Here is an 18,356-nt window from a genome sequence, read left to right on the forward strand (position 1 = left end):
AGACAGTGTACATCTCCGTGGAGAACCTACCATACGGACACCTGATAGGCATCAATTGATGAATTTAATGACGCGGCGTCTACGCTGAACTTAAACAAGGGAATCGGTGTCGAAATAGTGTAGTGTATTGATTTTGGCCAGTACCACAAGGCAGCCATGCAATAATATCGCACTGGAAGAACCATCAAAACGCCTCGTGAATCAAAAATAAACCAGCAAACACATGGACAAGAATCTGCCCGAAGGACCAGTGAGTGGTCCTAATGGCCCCGGTAGTCCACATCCTTATTTCCCCGTGTCTCGCAGCGGGCATCAATCAACTCGGCCATTCCCCGACGCAGTGAAGTCAGGTTTTGGATATTGACGAGAGGAAGGTCCAGGTCCTTCAGGACCAGACCACTCCCACAAGCGCGGGACCTAGCCCGCGGAGTACTGTGCATCGGTCGGTACTCTCACTTCGATGACTTTCAATTATTTTAATCCGAGGTCCGTCATTTCGACGTCTGACGCCGAGCCCATCCAGAGGATGTTGTTACACCTGTAAATCATTGTTAGCACTTTTCCCCCTAACGCGAAACCCCGAAGACTGAGTAGCCATTACGGTAGGGTGAGCGCGTACCGAATAAGAACCAAGCCCAAAGATCCAGTGTGCTTTCCATCAATGTGTTCCTCCGTATCCCGCAGCAGAACGTTCATGTAGGAATCGATGCTCTCCAGGGTACCCTTGTACTCAGTTTGGCCCCACTTAAGACGGATGAGGACCTCAGTGCCGACTCTGCAATGAGGATAGAAGGTTAGCAATTTAACGAGTTAGGGTAGGGAACGGAGGGCTAGATAGTGGCGTGAATTTGTGCTGGGTTGCTCAATGGGGGAGGGGGGTTGGTTGCTAAGTAGGGTCGGGTGGGGAGTCGCGTACCTAGCCTGGAGGAACGGCCGAGGGTTGACGGGTTGCAACTGTAACGAAAATGTCAGCGGTAGGTCTTTTCAATGTCGTAGATGAAGATCTTGATCGCTTTGAACGAGCGCATCGCGGAGCTTGATGCGGCGTGGCTTGGGAAACGTACGCTCATTGTGATGGGTGTGTGGGTGGTCTTGCGCTGAGAGCACAGACAATGGATGAAAGGGGTTTGGTGTGAGGTGAGGAGCTTAGCGATGAAGCTTCTTTCCTTTGGGACTGGTCGTTGGCGCGCGAGAACTGGAGGTTGGCGGAGTCGACAGCACCGCGAAAATGTGAGCTGGTCGGGATATCGGGTAGGCCAATGATATTGGAGTATTCCTCACCGCCTCTGGTGTGAGTTAGCGACGAGGTAGTTACTATTGGGGATACTACTTGATAAGAACAATTGCTCCTGTCTAGTCTTTTATTTCGAATAGCAGAAAGAGAACAGTCGATGTTGGTGATTGTCTTTTTTCCGTTGTGTAATTTGGCTTACTATGGCTTCGTAATCATCATATCGCTTAACTCTCCACACCAACTCCTCTCCACACCACACGCCAGGCTCATCAGCCTCCTGGTAATAATACAACGAAAAGACCATAAGACCGAAAGTAATGGAATGATATCTTGAGAAATAGGCCATAAAATCCCATTTCTTTGCACCCAAATTCCTTTCCACCCAAGCTCGTCAGCGCTGGCTAGTCACCGAAACAGCAGGATGCCTCCATACTCATTTATGCCCGACCAACCGACCAGGTGATATCCTTGATGCTGACTTCCTCGCTGGTCTTCTCATCGTAGTCGTACCATTCGCCTTCATCGAGCTCAATGTCAGAGAATTTGGTGGGGGACTCAACACCCTTGGCTTCCCATTTTCCCTAGATAAAAGTAAGAATTTTGAACCAGTTTCGATAGTAAGGCTCACTTACCTCTGCGGGCTTAAACTCGATAAACTCCAGACCACGGCAGTCCATCTCGATAATCTTCTGACCGGTCTTCTTCTCTTGGAGCTCGTAGGCATTGGGACCGGAGATGATGGAAGCAGAATGGGTTTTCTGCAGATTGTAATGTTATTTCTTTGCTCGCCGTCTCATCATAGAGCAAAATAGTAGAAACAAGAGACAGAGAACAGATAAATTTGGTCTGAACGGTATCAAATTTCTTGACGGGTGGAATCACATACGGTGCAGAGACGGCATTTCCAGACAAAGTTTGCCTCGCCCCGGCTGCCGGGGATCTCGTGTTGCTCCTGCATAGGAAATATTAGCATTATCCACGAGCATGGACTTCTTCTCTAGGGTCACGTACGAAGCGGTTGAAGCCCACCCAGTTGGCATGAACCTCATGGCAAGATGTGCACTTCACCCGGAATGTGTAGTAGTAGGGGTCCTCCTCGGTGTCAATTGGCCGAAGAGAAGTGACACTACCAGAAAGAGTCAGTTGGGGTGCCGCATCAACGATCCTTAGGTCAAGGAGTGAATTTAATGCTTCTGCGCGGCCTGCATCAAAAATTGTTGCACGATGCGGGGAGCTTTGCGAGGGATTTCAAAATGGGTGTGGACGCGCTTAGCGGACTTACCCTTCCAGCTCGGCTGTGAGCACAAGAGATAGCATCTTGGATAATTTGGTTTGACGTGATCGGAGTTGGAGGGGTTGTAGAGGTTTCTCGAAGATGAAATGGAAGGGCGCCGTAATGCGGATGCGGATGCGATGTGATGCGGGGTGGAGACAGAAAATAGATCAGGTCTTGGCATGTGACCACAAAGCTGGCAGTATCGCCTATATTACACTGAATGACTGTAAATTGCTAGTAATATAGAACAAAACTTTAGAAGAGAGTAATAATGAAGTGATGAAATTCTATTCGTAATCATATTGAATAAATCGAAACGCCAATTATGCTCAAGCACTCGCTCTGAAAGAACGATATAGACAAGCTATTTACAACCAAGAAATAAGATCATACAAAGGACATCACCTGAAGTTACAGACGGCTCTGTTGGGAGTCCTGTCCCAAAGCCTTCGTAGCGAAGGAGCCGAAGTACTCATTCAGGGCGTCAGCGGTGCCACTGCCCTCAACCAGCTGAATGGTGCAAGCGACGTGGCTGTCGGGGCGGGTAACGATGACACCACCCTTCTCAGCGTCGAGACCAAGCTTCTCGTGAGCCGCGAACTTGGCATCGGGGACACGAACATCGGGGATGTCATCGGAGTATAGGTGGTGGTGGTAGTCACGCAGAACCTGGGGGATGGAGTCCACGTCGACCTCGTTCTTGGCAGCGGCATAGATGAGAGAGAGGGTGAAGAGCCTGGAGTGGGGGTTGTGACGCTCGAAGAAAGAGACATTGGAAATGTCAGGGCGACGGTAGACAGAGAGGAAAGAGCGCTCCTTCTCCAAATTAGCGGCGAGATCGGCAATGGCCTTTTGCGTCTTGTTCTGGTTACCACCGAAGATGAAGATGCGGAAGGAGCCGTTGGTGGGGACCTCCTGCTCAAGCTCAACGAAGTTGGCATCAGCAAGACGAGTGACCATGGTAGGGGTGAAAGCGCGGCCAGGAGTCAAGCGGACGTTGGGGATGTTGAACAGGGCCGACTTGGCAGGGTGGCTGGCGTCCCAGTTGAAGACGTTGGGCTTGTAGGCAACTCCGTATCCACTAGTGAACTCGCAAGAAGACTTGAAGGTCTTGACAAACTCATCCTCCTCGACATCGCTCTTGGAGACAGCCTTGCTAGCAGACACCTCGCCGGCGGTGGGACGGCGTTTGGAGAACAGAGCGGCATACTTGGCGTCGAAGTCCAGCAGAGTCTCGGCAATATCCTTGCGTTCACTCTCGTAAGTGCTCAGAATAGAGCGATTAGCGAAACCGGTCTCAACGGCGTGGATCTTCCAGGCCATGTTGAGAGCATCGTGGAAGGCAGTGTTCATACCCTGACCGGCCTTAGGGCTGTGGGTGTGGCAGGCGTCCCCACCCATGAATACACGCTCATCCAAGGTGTACTTCTCGGCGATACCCTGTCCAATGGGGTAAACGGAATACCACTCAACACGGTCCCACTCAACCCAATAGGGCTTCAAGATGTTCTTTGCGGTCTGTTGAACCTCCTCGGCGGTAGCGGTCTTGCGAGGGTTCCAGTCGGCATCTGTTGACGAGGCGATCTGGACGTACAAGCGGACCATGTTGTCCTCGCGGGGAATAACCATGATCGAGCCAGCATCGGAGTGAATAGTGCATTTTGTCTGACGAAAAGTTAGTTCTATGTCCAGTCACGTAACCTCTCTGGCTCTTTGCTCACCTCAATATCGGGGAAGTTGGTGCGGACAACTCCATCCATGACACCCCAAACGTAGGCGATGGGGTCCTTGTGGCGGATCTTGATATCGAGCTGTTCACGAACGAAGCTGCGAGCACCCTCGCCACTGAACAGGTACTTGGAGCGAACAGTCTCAATAACGTTGGTATCAATGCTCTTCAGCTGCACCTCAACGGGGTAATCGGCATTGGCGCCATCATTCTTGAACCCGTGAATGGTCCAGGGACGCTCGACCTTGGTACCGGCCTTCTCAATCTCATCAATGAAGACACGCTCGATCTTACCCTGGTGGACAAGGGTGGTGAAAGGATAGCGGGTGTCGATGAAACGAGGGCAGCTGGGCCAACTTCCAGTGCGGCCGATGCCAGAGCCATCAGCCTTGGGATCCCAGAAAGCAACATCGTACACCTTGGCGGGCTCGTAGGCCATGATGGCGCGCTTCAGGCCCAGGTTGCGCAGAATCTCGGTGGAACGCGGCTGAATTCCGTCGGCGCGGCCAGTGGCGGTCGGGACAGGACGATTATCGATGTGCTTGACCTTGTAGCCCCAGCGGGACATACAGAGGGACAGAAGCAGGCCCACAGGACCGGCACCGACGATGACGATGTCATACGTCTCTTGCGCCATCTTTGCTGGTAGGAAATGAGGTCGGGAGGTGGGAGGGTAGGGTAGGAGGTAGAATATACGGAAAGCGGCGGGGTCGAAGTCAGGTTTTGTGCAAAGAAGTATATACTCTGTATGATTTAGTATTCACGATCCAAGAGAAGATTCGACGGAGGGCCATGGCGGGCTCATAAATAGTTTCCAGCAGGCCGGGGTAAGCGGGCCGACTTGGGCAAAATTGAGATGACGGAGAACAGCCACGGCATTGGAGATCGGTTGTATCGTGGGGAGCTGCTGGGAGCGAGCTGGGGTGGACCAATCAGAGGCTCTGGAGAGTGGTTTATACATGCACAAGCGTGTGGGGACGCCCTGCATCCAGCGCAATGACTGAGTTGCCGTCGTTGATCCCGGATGAACTGGCGAGGACGGCGAGTGGTGGAGGTGGAGGAGAGTGGAGTCACTTGATTCCCCACCGCTGCCCGGCTGCGCGAGTCGGCAAGTGGAACTCGGTTGCTGCCCCGGTACATGCAGTCACTCTACACTGCACATATGTGCGATATCCTGCGAGCAAGTACTATTGCTTAATTCTCCTTGGTTGATATTTTGAAAATGGTGCCTGTCTATCACAAGGACTACGACTATTCTGCCGCCCTGCCCACCCTGCCCACCGGCTCCCCCACTTGACCGTGGCAGTTTGACTGGCAGTTTGACTGGCAGTTTGTTGAAGGGAAACCCGGTGCATAGTGCCAGGCTCATTTGGAGATTCTGGCAATTCGTCTTTAATTGGCCTGATTATTCTACACTATTCTACCGAGCACCATGTCGGGTTACCTGGCAAATTAGCTCGGTGGTTGTTGCTCTATTATCCCGCCACCACCGTACTCGTATATCAGATTCATGATAGTGGTGTTACAGTAGCAACTTGCGATCCACTTACATTGTGGGTGGACTTCATCATAGCCCATGCCCAGGTGGCTTCCATTTTGATTCAACTTGAAGCTCACAGCCAGAAACTACATCCTATGTAAGTGCAGGATCTCCGATGATCTCACCGATGATTTCATCCCGAGAAACTAGCCGCAGGGGGGATTTCCACCGGCTACTGGTGTCTATGTAATAAGGTTAAAAGGTCTTTCTGATAACCTCGGGCCTAGTTCTATCTTGCCTCTTTGTAACCAAACCGGGAGCCAAGCTGGCACTGGCACTGGCACTGGCACTGGCAATTATAACGGCCAGCCTCGTCAGGGCCGGACTTCCGATGAACCTTGGAAGATCGGCAAGAATGCCGGCTGCCGCTAAACCCCGGACACCTCAGCTTATCTCCGGCTAGTAGTACTACTACTACTACTAGTAGGGTATTGACCTATTCAGATTATTTCCAGCAATGCTCAGTTACAGGTTTAGCGTTGGCAAGAACGAATATTACGTAGGTAATCTCCAGAATATATATATCAAATTTAGAACATAATGTCCCTGCTAGTAATAGGGTTTCCAGCTGTTTAATTACGGCCTCAGGCTGAAGCCATGCCTTGTTGATGCCTGGGGCAACAAGTATCTTATCCAACGCAAAACAAGAAAATTCTACAGGTTTTTCAATGTTCTATAGCCTTTTTTGCTCAATTGACGACTGAAATTCTACTCAGACCGCGGGATGATTAGTTCGGCTCTTTCAACTTGAAGCTGTCAATAATGCGACACCGAACTATAGAACAGCCACCCCAAAATTCTAGGCAATGCACCATGGAAGTAAGACAATCGAATTATATTGTAGCCTGATTCTCTGACCTCATTCACTTTGAATATCTCCATTGATGGGACTAATTTGGTACTGTGGCACTTATGTTGCATGGGATTGACGCATGGCAACGAGTCGCAACCACTTTTTGTTGATGTTTTGCTTCCCTTCAATCCTAGGACGCACAACTCCTTCCAACATTCAGGCTTATGAATATGGACGACGGCACCCTTGAGACACTTCTCGCTAAGGCTTACATCCCGCCCGATTATTCTAAACGAAGTGGGGGGGGGGGGGGGGGAAATCAGCTTATTGTTGTTTCTGGGTATGTGAATGGAACTCCCAAGGCCCCAAACCCGCAATGTTATTGAGCGCTCCACGCCAGTGAATTATTTTACATTCTGAACGTCGGACTCTGCTAACGAATTTTAAATCATGGACGGGATTTCACAGCCCAGAATCGCTTTTTCACGATTCACAACCTGTTACCACCCTCGATCAATTCCATGCCACAGCTTCGTCTGAAGAGCAGAACTACACCGACAACACACCAGAGAAAGGATCTCAGCAAGACAGCTCAGAATTTCAGGACTCGATGACTTCAAATTCGGAGGAAAAGCCCTTGGAGATGCAATATTCGATCCATCATGTTCCGCTCATGCTGCATGGATCGGCTTCTCTTGCTCAATTGGGGCCAGTCTCTCCTACCGATGTTTACAGCGAAACTGCGAGGTAAGATCCATCATTTGGAAACGAATTCGAATTCGACTGGCTCATAATCGAAGAAGGGAGTACTGGAGTGTCGCCAACAGCAACCCTTACATCGACTCTATGGATCTCGATGAGCTAATCGCTATCCCATGCAGCGAGCCATCGCCATACCTCACAGAAAAGGGCCAGCAGTCGGATCTGGCAAATTCCCCGCAGATACGGAATATGATCCGATCTATCAGTCCCGATTCAATGGAAGCATCTTTTCCTCCCCACGATGAGACCCTCCAGGCCTTGGTCCCAGAGGGCCTGACCCTGTCCTTCAAAACTGGACATAAATTTCGACCACATCTGACCATCCCGGAGAATTTGATACTACCATTGAGCCGCACCGCTTCTTTGTATGAAGTAAAGTCTCCCTTTTCCATCACCGCCAGAGTGGTCAAATCACCCGATCAATCTCCATTGCAATCCCCGAACCAGTCCCCTCAGAGGTCTCCGACTCGGTCTCCATCGCGTTCACTAACTACCATCGAGGAAGATAGCGGTACAGACATCGGTTCGGGTCTAAAAAGAAAGTTTGCAGCCCACGGCGGGCGTGTTCACAAGAAGCTTTTCGGGGACAACGGTTGGCTCGATGATCACAAGCCAGCGTCGACCCTCCGGCGAAGGCCAAGTGTGATGCGAGAGCTTGGAAGAAAGCTCAAGGGGCTGGTAAGTGATCTCTCTCTTTCCTTTGCAACTACTTTATCGGAATCTCACATCGACCCTGTATAGAAAGGAGATTTCCCCAAGAGCTCCAGCCCAACAAGCGGTCCCGGTTCGCCAGTGGGCTCACCCAGCCCCCTTACACCAGTCTCTCTGACCTCCTCGCAGCAGTCAAAGCTGTACGCCGAATTAGAAGTCATGATATGTACCACAGCGAACGATTTCATCTCGAATCAATATTACGACGGTCGAGTTTCTCGACAGTCAATCTCGAAGGTCCACGACTTCTGGAGCTCGAAAAACCGGCCACGGGTAACCGGGTTCCGTTTCGACCAAGCGACTCAGCGAGACCTCATTATGGCAAACCGCCGAAGTCTTAGATTTGCAGGCGAAAGCTCCACGAATCCGATCATGCTCGAGTCCAATCTCTCCAACTGGAAAAAAATCGCGCAAGAGATGAATGTTCGCACTTTCTGTTTGCCCGATAGCGCGATTCGCAAGCATCTTCATGACACGCGCAACCTCTTGGACATGCTTGATGCTTCACTCGATACACTCCAGCAATTCCGCGATGTGAGCCTTCAGGCTCAGGATGAAATGATGGACGAATACATCAAGCGCCGTCCGCGGACTACCAGTGGCTACAGTGCTCTGCCAATGGGATAGTCAAGGAAGGATATCAAATTCATCGGGCCGACATACTTAAGAATTGATTTGATTTCAGAAGGTAGGAAATTATGATTTACTCCGGGCATTCTTTGCGAGAATCTAAGAGTGGGGAATGGGTGCGAGGCATAGGATGTATGGCGGATGATAGTCCATTTCTTAATTCGCCAATCATTCAGTTGACAATACACAAAACATGGGGTCATTTCCCAGTTGAGTTTTACGCGGTAGAAATAAAGATAAATAAATACCCTAGGCCAGGATGTTCCAGAGATGCTTGTCCTTGTCCTTGTCCTTGTTCTTGCTTGCAAACCACACGGCGGCACGTGCAGCGACGTCATCTTTCATAGGGGCGCGCCAGGCAGCTCTCGCAGCTTTTGACACACGTGGACAAAGAGTCATTTTCATTCTTCATTCTTCATTGCTTGCACGCCCTTATGCAACCATCTAACTCCCATCAGATCGGTTGTTTCCGATCGGCCTAGGGTGAGCAGCCGGCAGCCACCTTGGCAATGACCATCTGGCGATCGGTGTTTTGATCTCGTCGCAGATTGCTGGACCCTTGGAAAAGTGGAACCTCGTCCTTCGCCATGACCGGCCCTTTTCATACTTACGGCTCGACCTGCCTGCTGGCCGACGAAGAATCGGACCTGTCGAGCTGGTATTCTCACGATACCCCGCCCGACATTCGCTCTCAATTCTTCTACATCTCATCCGTGCCAATTGACGACCCCTTGGCCCCTCTGCCCCCGGCGAGTGGGCAGGGGTCGGAAAATGAAAGAGCTCCACCGAAGCCGTTTACCGCAATAGACAACCTCGCGCTGGAAACTTCGTGGCAGAAACTAGGCAAGGCTCGCCAGGCAACGGGTGCGAGTGAATCTGAAGCTCGAGCAGATCCGTCAACGTCGCACCTCGGCATTGCTGTCCCCGGCCGAGCATCTGAGTTGGGCATCGGACACAACCGCAAGACAGCAAGTAGAAGAGATGGGGAAGGTCTGATCAGCAGTCGAAGCACTCTCAGCAACTCGCCATCATTTCCTGATGAGACTCCTGGACGGCATCTCAAAAGCCGATCGGGCTTACCCATCGGCTCTGAACCCCGGATCGGGAGTTCCACACGAAGGCGTGTGACTCCATTCACGAGTGATGATCTTGCCGAATACCCCCATAGGAGTGATTTAAATGATCGAAGGAAGCGAGAACGCTCTTCTTCGTTGAAAGAAGTGCAATCGAGCAAGAGAAGAAGTGACTCGACTCTAGGAGACAATGACGGGGCGGAAGATGGCCAAGATGAGACTGGGAGTCTCCGTGCCAATCGATCCCGTGATGTGAGTATCAGTGGGTCGCCCTTCATCAGAGCGCCGATTTCCCAATCCCACAGTCAATTTGGGAGTTCGGTCGAATCTTTGCCATCGAAGGACGGACCCCAAGAATGGCAGAGCGAGGTTCGAAGCAGCGCGCCAAACCATGGGGCTCCTAAGCCTTCGGGCCTTAGAGCCACCGTCAGCCTAGACGAGATGACCCAAGACACTTCCGAGGAGAATCGAGATAGAAGAAATTCAAAGAAGCAGGAGAGCGATGTCAAAGCAAAGATTCCCGTCGGAGCCTCACGGCTTCACCTCGTCGAGCTTCCAAATTTGAAAGTACGTGCATCATTTCTTGCCTGTTATTCCTAAGCTAATTCTGGTCGACAGATGAAACCCATATACTGGAGCCCGCTTCATGATGTATCAGCTGTCGTCCGAGCGACATGGTTCTACAAAAATTCGATGTACCCTGTGGAAACTGCATTGGCGAACAAACTGGAGGAGGGTTACACCTACCTGAAACCATGGACCGAGACATGGCAGGATGAGTTGAATAGCTGCGTGGAAAATGGAGCCGATGCAGAGCTCAAGATCGTGCACCGCCTCTGGACGAAGGAAGAAACAGGATCAGCCAACCCGCCCGGGACAGCTCAAGAGCAAGGAATGGACACCACCGACTCGACAGAAGATGATGCGCCAAATGGACCTTCGCCTGATCTCAACAAGGCCGCTGGTGGGAACACAGCCTTCCCCGAAACGATCAAACCCTATCTCTCTTCGAGTGCTCTCTATGTGGATGCCAGAAATGCTCAAATTCTCCGACCAAGCTTGTTACCATCGGCCTCCCGTGGCAGACGACCACTTGGTCCGATTCGCAAGGGACGACAGATTGGCATACCTGTGGTGCGCGGCTTTAGTCGAAGACTATGGGACAAGTTAAACCCTGCCAAGGCCAATGCCGTTGATGTACGACAATACATCCGAAGAAATCAAGCTCAAGAGCCAGCTCCAGCTCCAGGCGAGCAAGTTTGCTATGCTTGCAAAATGGAGGGACTGCGGCCAAACCCTACAGACCTGGTACTTGTTATCCATGGTATCGGGCAAAAGTTATCTGAGCGGATGGAGAGCTTCCACTTTACCCACGCCATGAATGCTTTCCGTCGCCAAGTAAATATGGAATTAAATAACGAGCCTGTCTGGCCTCATGTGGACCAAGACAATGGCGGCATTATGGTTCTTCCTGTGAACTGGCGAACAACTTTGTCTTTGGAAGATCCGACTCTAGAATCAACGGACACCGACGATCCCACTGCCAACAACTTTTCGCTTGACGACATAACGCCTCAGACTCTCCCTGCTGTGCGTTCTTTGATCAGTGATGTAATGCTCGACATTCCGTATTACCTGTCTCATCACAAGCCGAAAATGATCAGGGCTGTTGTCAGAGAAGCCAACCGTATCTACCGACTCTGGTGCAAAAACAACCCTGGCTTTCAAGAAAACGGCCGAGTACATCTCCTCGCTCACTCCCTCGGAAGCGTCATGGCGCTTGATATTCTAAGCCATCAGCCGACACATGTCCCTCACTTTGACTTTCACAGCACACCCTTGCATAGCGATATTTTCGAGTTTGATACACGGATTCTGTTTTTGTGTGGGAGTCCCGCGGGTTTCTTTCTTCTCTTGAATAAAGGTATGACCTGAGCGCACAACTTTTGGCGTGGTATAGCTGCTAATATCACCGTAGCGAGTCTACTTCCACGAAAGGGTAGAAATAAACCAGGCAGCGAGGGCGAAGATCTAGTACGAGGTGTAGCCGGGGAAACTGGCAGCTACGGCTGTCTTGCTGTCGACAACCTCTACAACATAATGCATACTACCGATCGTGAGTGTCTCCCATTGACTAAATTTTGTCTCAAGTTGCTAAAATAATCAGCAATCACATACCGCGTCAACGCTGCAGTCGATTCCGAGCTTTCCAATTCACTCAAAACGGCCTCAATCCCCAGCGCTACATCTTCATTCTGGACGTCATTTGGCAGCGTCTTCAAATGGGGCTCGACACCTGGCTTCATGCTTTCTACAGCCCCAGTTCGCCCCGCGGCAGTCACAAAGCTACCCTCAAACGTCGAAATGGAGACCCACGACTTTACGCGCGAGGAAATTGCCGAAAAGCGCATGCTTCTGCTGAACGATAATGGCCAGATCGACTATTATCTTTCTGGTGGAGGTGGCCCGTTGAATATCCAGTACCTCAATATGCTCAGTGCACATAGTAGCTATTGGACATTGACTGATTTCGTGAGATTCTTCGTTGTGGAGATTGCCCGCAAGCAAGGGAGGGATGGGACATTGCATGTTTTGAGGGCTGAGAAGAAAAAGGGTTGGAAGTATCCCCGGAGTTGATCTCATGGGCCTTGGAAGACGTTCCATGACTGCCACTCGCCTGGTAGTTATTAGAAAGACTGTAGTTTTCGGTTGCTTACATTCATGGATCTTACTAGTAACTTGAACTAGTAGCATATTGCATATCGGGTTAATAGAGAAGATTGATTGGTTGATTGTATCGTGTTCTCATTCCATTGATTGAAATATGTAGTGGCCAGTCTAGCTAACCAAGAGAGGAGAAAAAGACCCAAAAAGGGTATATAAAAAAAGACACATGAAGAAAGATAATGGAGAGAGGAAGGAATGAAAAAAAGAGCAAAGCAGAATCAGAATCAGAGAGATCTAGGAGTTCCAGCCCCCAAAATGTATCGTTCTAGTCGTGACTTTCTTTAGCAAATGAGTCGAGTATCCGAACCGTAAACACTGCCCATCATCAACGCTTCCACAATCTCGCCTTTGATACCGACTCCACGGCCGGGACGCAGTACAACCAGTGCATTTGCGCTGGCGAGACTACCGACGCGCGAACTTCGTTGTCCCACGCCCTCGACGCCGGTACTGGTAGCATATAGTCGGCCATCCGAGCGTGATCCGGTTACGACAGCACGGTGGTACTCCGTGCGCTTGGGATCGAGTGGGAAGTGGTGTGTCAGAACCACGGCTACGCGGGGCAGGCCGAGTTGTGGTGCCAGCCAGGGCTTTGTGCTGAGTGCTCGCGAGCTCTCGCCCAGACCGCAGAGCTTGTGCAGCGATGGCAGGACGAATAGATTGAGAGTTACCAGGGCTGACGCCGGGTTGCCGGGGAGGGAGAAGATGAGTTTTGATTTGCGTTCTTGCTGTGTGTTGCCGTCGCCTGCTTCTTTAAATGGGATTGTTGCGAAAGTGGTCGGCTTGCCGGGTTTCATGGAGACGCGGCCGAAGTGTATTGTGCCGCCGAGAGTGCGTTCGATGGTTGGTTTGAGAAGGTCCAGCTCGCCCATTGAGACGCCGCCAGTAGTCACTATCACGTCCACGCTGGATGAGGCACGGCCTACGCCGCGAAGGGAGTCTCGTAGGGCATGCTCGAGCTCGCTGGCTGGTGTATCGCGCGCGATTCCCAGGTCCACGGTTGGGAAACCCCAGGAGGATAGACAGGAGAGAAGTGAGGGTCGGTTGGAGTCGCGGATCTGGCCGCCAGTGAGTGTGCATGGGTCGTCGTGTTCCACAAGTTCATCACCTGTGCTTAGGACGCCGACTCGAGGCTTTCTAAAGACCTTGACTGTTCTGATACCGGTTGAGGCGAGTAGCCCTATCTCACCACCGGCGGGTGAGATGATATCTCCGCGAGTGAGAATTTTCTCGCCGAGGCGGACGTCGCTGCCGGGCTCGCGGACATTCTCGCCAGGCTCGATATCTCCGGTCAGTATCTCGACGGTGGCTTCTTCGGTTCCATCAGCGGTGGAGGAGACCAAGTCAGTGTCTTCGACCATGACTACGGCATTCGCGTTGGGAGGTAGAGGGGCCCCAGTGGTAATTCTAGCGATGGTGCCTGGCTGGAGGGGCTTTAGGGATCCGCCGACGTTTGCGTGAGTGATCGATGCTACAGGGAAAACGCCTTTCGTACTCGGGGCGTTGTTCGTAGAGTCTGGGGCAATGACGGCGTAGCCGTCGACGATACTGGCTTTGTATGCTGGGACTGACTCTGCTGCATAAACATCTTCAGCCACGACAGATCCCACAATGGCCGTGTTCACTGGGGCGTCGACGATAATAGGCTCGGGAGTGTGCTCGCTGATCTGCATGAGGGCTTCCTCTACAGAGAGCATCGGGTAAGGTGATGACCGGTACCTCCGGTTAGGACCAGCAGAAGGGTCATTTGACTGTTGGCGGTTCGACGAGGTATGAGCCTTGGGAGCTACGTGTCCCGGACCGTGATGGTGGCTGCAAATGCTTTGCTTTTTCTGCAAATGAGTACCGGAACTGAGAGTCGGCACTCACACCAGCCTCCGCCTCGAGGCTCTTAAGACCGGCAGCGTGCATATTGCGTGAATTGGCGCCGGCTGATTGTAAACAAGCGTGTGGTAGAAGCTTAACAACGGCTTCGAGGTTTTCTATGGCTCCTTTGGGAGATCCTGGTAAGGTGATGATCAATGATTTGTCTCGGACTCCAGCAACTGGTCTAGACATCATCGCAACTGGGGAAGAAAGGGGGGGGTTAGCGGGATGTTTATACTTGGGCTCCAACTAGTATAGGCTTCCAAATGTCTTGGGATTTCCCAAACGAATTGCCAAGGAGGGTAGGGTGATGTCATCTCACATGGGGTTACTTTCAGCGAAGCGGCAATCATGCCATGGCTGGGAAAATTAGTTTATGCTCTAGCGTCAACCTTCAAAACGCCCGGGGACGCCATGGGAACGCCATGAAGGACTTACACTAGGCCTGGGGCATGACGATGAATCAGGGGAGAGACCGCCTGTGATGTCATTAGCGCGCGGACAGGGACAGGGACAGGGAACAGGCAGATGCAAAAGCAAAAGCAAAACAAAAAAAGACTCATACTTCAGGAGTGTTATCCTTGATAGCAAAACCAGTTCCTCCGCTGAGCAGAATCAGGTTATACCAATTGGCACTATCGCTCCACTCGCAAACGGCCTGCTGGATCTGGAACACATTGTCCGGCACGATCTTGATTGCGGGGGGGTTCCCACTTACCCTCCGCGGCGAGGATGGGGGCGAGGGCATTGGCCGTCTTGTCCGAAGCGGGGTCCTGAGAGGCGGTGTCAGAGACGATCAGGATGGCAGCCTTCAGTTTGTCCATGATGGGCGGGAGGTGGATGGATGGTGAGTGGGTGGTTTGAGAACGGGAAGAGGGGAACGAAGTGGGGGGGTTGCTGCATGGTTTTAAGGAAAGCCGGGGAACTTGCAGTGTACGAGTACTCGTGAGTACGAGACTCGGAGTATCGCGAAACTTCGGGTGCAATGTGGTCCGTGCTAACTAGGTACTAGTACCCCAGTTACTTCTACGGAGTCAACCGAGTGGATTCACCCAGTTCCATGGTGTAGTCCAAGTTGCGGGGGTGGAGTTGGTTGACTTGGGTTCCATTTGCTGTTGTAACTGTACATACATATTGATCTCCCGATGATCAATGCTAATCCAGCGTCATCCCCTCCTTTCCTTTGCCTTCTACAAGATATCGAATTCCAGACGCCCCAATGCTGTGTATCAAAATAAGACATGACAAAAAGTTTTGGCAAACGAGAAGAGGGAAAAAGAGAAATATCAAATAATGTTCCGAGATCATATGCGGCTGGCCGAGCCGAGCCAAGTGTGTGAGGTGCCTCCCCCCCGATTGGGCAAGCATAGCCATCTGCCCCTTCTGGTTGGACGCTTCGTGTTGGTGTTGGTGGAGAGTTTCGCGGAGACTCACGGCCTGTCGCGGACTCTTAGGCCGCGCCAATGTCCAAGGCCTTCCCGCCCACTAATAGACCAGTAATAAGACCGAACAGTCCTAGGACGGAACTGAAAATCTCAATGACAAGGATCTTGACAAACCTAAGATACAGAGAAATGGTAAGTATGCCGAAGCTAACACAAGTGCACGCCCATAGGCCCGTTGAGGGGGGATTTGAGGGGGAATTTGAAGGGAAATTTGAGGGGGACTTAGACAAGAGTCCGGGGTAAGACAACTTACAGGGTTGGGTCGGCCGCGTCGGCGAGAGCAGCACCACTGCCGTTGATACCCACAGAAATACCGCAAATCAGGTTGCAGAATCCAACAGTGATACCGCCCCAGAAGAGTGCATAACCCGTGTAGTAGTTGCTCTGGGTGTAGATCTCGCTCTCGGGGACCGCGTTGAGCTTCGCAGAGTAAACGATCGCCATGATGACGCCGTAGATAGCCACGACCTCACAGAAAATGATAGAGATCAGGTTCTTAGTACGGATGCGAGGCGCCCGAACACCACCACCCACAATCGATGAGCCAGTCAGGAAGATACCCCTACAATAGAGGTGTCACCACATTAGCATCAAGCACGCCCAGAAGCCTAATATAGGCAGCTCGGCAAGCGACAGATTCGGGAAGCATACCATGCAGCTCCGACTACCGAACAACCAATACACATCGCAATACCAATGTTCGCAAAGGCGAAAGGAGATACCTCCTCAAGGAAACGGCCGACCTAGAAGGTGTCGTGTCATGTCAATAAGAAGCTCGCAGCGAGGTTTCGGTCGGATTCGGGTCTCGATATCATCGTACATTGAAAGCTTCGCCTTCGCCTTGGAAGAGCATATCTGCATGTGAGATGCCCCATGTTAGCTCTTGACATTCCAGCTCGGGGGGAGGAGCGCTCCAATGAGCCCGCTGGACGTACACAGTCCGACTACCACAAGGGCAGTCGTGGGAACACCCAGAAAATACCTGACAGCCATGGCGACCTCGGACAACCTGAAGACGAATGAATGAAAAGGCCAGTTGGAAACAGAGGGGAGTTTGATAGCTGTTCGATGGACGGTTGGAGGAACGGACTCGGTGGCCGGAGCGGATAAACTGGTCCGAGGCGGTGGACGAGACGAGCGTCTTGTTTCCCCAGATCCACGGATCGTTCCAACTGTCATTGATTCCAGCGGGGCCATTGTTTTTCGGCTGAATTCCTATCATCGCCGCTCCCGATTCTGTTCGTGCTTTCTCTGCTGCCTGCTGAACTCCCCGTTTGGCTCCGTGGCGCATTTCGAACCCCTGAGTCCCCTCCCCCTCTCGACATCACCAGCACAACACCATGGCCTCCGCCTCCGGGGTAGGGTCGTATTCGAACCCGCTAAAGAAGTTCAAGTGAGTCTGATGTGGCTGGAAGAAACCGCTGGAGCTGTTCGATACTAATGCGCGATATATAGGTTGGTATTCTTGGGTGAACAAAGTGGTATGGTTATCCTCGAACTGCGCGCCCAATACAGCCTCAATGAGGGGGCCAATGAATAGCTCGAATCGCGATATCTGACAATTGTCCCAGTTGGAAAAACCTCCCTTATCACCCGATTCATGTACGACTCCTTCGACAACACATACCAGGCCACCATCGGTATCGATTTCTTGTCCAAGGTATGCTGCCCCTCCAACCCTTCGAGATTACGCCCCCAGGCAGCTTCAGAACTAATCGCGACTTTGTTAGACTATGTACCTTGAAGACCGGACTGTGCGCCTTCAGCTTTGGGATACTGCCGGTCAAGAACGTTTCCGCTCCCTGATTCCTTCCTACATCCGAGACTCCAGTGTCGCCGTGGTCGTCTACGATATTTCGAATGCCAAATCCTTCCAAAACACTCGCAAATGGATCGATGATGTGCGCGGAGAGCGTGGAAATGACGTGATCATCGTTCTGGTGGGCAACAAGACCGATTTAAATGATAAGCGCGAAGTCACAACCGCACAAGGTGAGGAGGAGGCGAAGAAGAACGGCTTGATGTTCATCGAGACCAGTGCCAAGGTCGGACACAATGTGAAGCAACTATTCAGACGGATTGCCCAGGCGTTGCCAGGTATGGAGGGTGAAGCCAAGCAGGGCGAGAGCCAGAGTAAGTTCGATCGAAGTTGTTGTGATATTTCCACAAGTACTGACCGCACTTCTTCTCTGCAGTGATTGACGTCAACATCCACCCGAAGGAGACCACCAACAACGACGGCTGCGCCTGTTAAACCCCCCTTCTTCCACATTTTCCTTTTGCACACTTGTGACCGATGATGATGCTCGCGTCCTTCCATGATATTGCACCATTTCTTTCAAGATGTACATGTTCTCTCTCACTTTCTGGTTGCTCGTCGGATGAATAGCGTGTTCTTAGATCCTCCAGTGGCTGAATCTGGCTGCGTCCAAGGGCTTTGTAGGCTGTTTTCCGAAAGCCTGTTGCTACCATTTTTTTGCTACTGCCGCATTATATCTTCTTTTTCTTGTCTTACTGGAGCCTTCTCCCCCTTCGATCCCTTTCCTGATGTCGTTTGTCTCCCAAATAGC

At 51.6% G+C, this 18,356-nt stretch overlaps 8 protein-coding genes across 8 annotated transcripts; 3 read left to right on the forward strand and 5 right to left on the reverse strand.

Annotated features, from left to right (window-relative positions):
- Nucleotides 1–471: 471 nt before the first annotated feature.
- On the reverse strand, nucleotides 472–1,070 carry N7509_006047 (small nuclear ribonucleoprotein F; the record flags this gene model as incomplete). The annotated part of the gene is made up of 4 exons (XM_056630684.1): nucleotides 472–538; nucleotides 620–775; nucleotides 917–954; nucleotides 1,065–1,070. The coding sequence occupies 4 exons, from the start codon at nucleotides 1,068–1,070 to the stop codon at nucleotides 472–474; spliced, it is 267 nt and encodes an 88-aa protein (XP_056489986.1).
- Nucleotides 1,071–1,671: 601 nt separating this feature from the next.
- On the reverse strand, nucleotides 1,672–2,551 carry N7509_006048 (CXXC motif containing zinc binding protein; the record flags this gene model as incomplete). Its single annotated transcript, XM_056630685.1, has 5 exons — nucleotides 1,672–1,815; nucleotides 1,867–1,992; nucleotides 2,121–2,186; nucleotides 2,246–2,468; nucleotides 2,517–2,551. 5 exons carry the CDS (start codon nucleotides 2,549–2,551, stop codon nucleotides 1,672–1,674), a joined length of 594 nt encoding a protein of 197 aa, XP_056489987.1.
- A 370-nt stretch (nucleotides 2,552–2,921) lies between these two features.
- Nucleotides 2,922–4,876, reverse strand: N7509_006049 (putative FAD monooxygenase; the record flags this gene model as incomplete). Its single annotated transcript, XM_056630686.1, has 2 exons — nucleotides 2,922–4,175; nucleotides 4,232–4,876. 2 exons carry the CDS (start codon nucleotides 4,874–4,876, stop codon nucleotides 2,922–2,924), a joined length of 1,899 nt encoding a protein of 632 aa, XP_056489988.1.
- Nucleotides 4,877–6,796: 1,920 nt separating this feature from the next.
- On the forward strand, nucleotides 6,797–8,672 carry N7509_006050 (uncharacterized protein; the record flags this gene model as incomplete). Its single annotated transcript, XM_056630687.1, has 4 exons — nucleotides 6,797–6,912; nucleotides 7,041–7,319; nucleotides 7,376–8,012; nucleotides 8,076–8,672. 4 exons carry the CDS (start codon nucleotides 6,797–6,799, stop codon nucleotides 8,670–8,672), a joined length of 1,629 nt encoding a protein of 542 aa, XP_056489989.1.
- Nucleotides 8,673–9,262: 590 nt separating this feature from the next.
- Nucleotides 9,263–12,385, forward strand: N7509_006051 (DDHD family phospholipase; the record flags this gene model as incomplete). Its single annotated transcript, XM_056630688.1, has 4 exons — nucleotides 9,263–10,315; nucleotides 10,367–11,672; nucleotides 11,727–11,864; nucleotides 11,916–12,385. 4 exons carry the CDS (start codon nucleotides 9,263–9,265, stop codon nucleotides 12,383–12,385), a joined length of 2,967 nt encoding a protein of 988 aa, XP_056489990.1.
- Nucleotides 12,386–12,756: 371 nt separating this feature from the next.
- N7509_006052 (MoeA C-terminal domain IV) lies at nucleotides 12,757–15,089 on the reverse strand (the record flags this gene model as incomplete). The annotated part of the gene is made up of 5 exons (XM_056630689.1): nucleotides 12,757–14,226; nucleotides 14,345–14,520; nucleotides 14,580–14,701; nucleotides 14,780–14,820; nucleotides 14,907–15,089. 5 exons carry the CDS (start codon nucleotides 15,087–15,089, stop codon nucleotides 12,757–12,759), a joined length of 1,992 nt encoding a protein of 663 aa, XP_056489991.1.
- A 702-nt stretch (nucleotides 15,090–15,791) lies between these two features.
- N7509_006053 (H(+)-transporting V0 sector ATPase subunit c'') lies at nucleotides 15,792–17,077 on the reverse strand (the record flags this gene model as incomplete). The annotated part of the gene is made up of 5 exons (XM_056630690.1): nucleotides 15,792–15,900; nucleotides 16,040–16,348; nucleotides 16,438–16,529; nucleotides 16,607–16,711; nucleotides 16,769–17,077. 5 exons carry the CDS (start codon nucleotides 17,075–17,077, stop codon nucleotides 15,792–15,794), a joined length of 924 nt encoding a protein of 307 aa, XP_056489992.1.
- Nucleotides 17,078–17,126: 49 nt separating this feature from the next.
- Nucleotides 17,127–18,040, forward strand: N7509_006054 (Rab family GTPase YPT6; the record flags this gene model as incomplete). Its single annotated transcript, XM_056630691.1, has 5 exons — nucleotides 17,127–17,179; nucleotides 17,242–17,267; nucleotides 17,358–17,446; nucleotides 17,517–17,919; nucleotides 17,982–18,040. The coding sequence occupies 5 exons, from the start codon at nucleotides 17,127–17,129 to the stop codon at nucleotides 18,038–18,040; spliced, it is 630 nt and encodes a 209-aa protein (XP_056489993.1).
- Between the last annotated feature and the right edge of the window lie 316 nt (nucleotides 18,041–18,356).

Source organism: Penicillium cosmopolitanum (assembly GCF_028827165.1).
Source record: "Penicillium cosmopolitanum strain IBT 29677 chromosome Unknown utg000006l:49.0-5199605.0:1.0-5204138.0, whole genome shotgun sequence".
NCBI lineage: Eukaryota > Fungi > Ascomycota > Eurotiomycetes > Eurotiales > Aspergillaceae > Penicillium > Penicillium cosmopolitanum.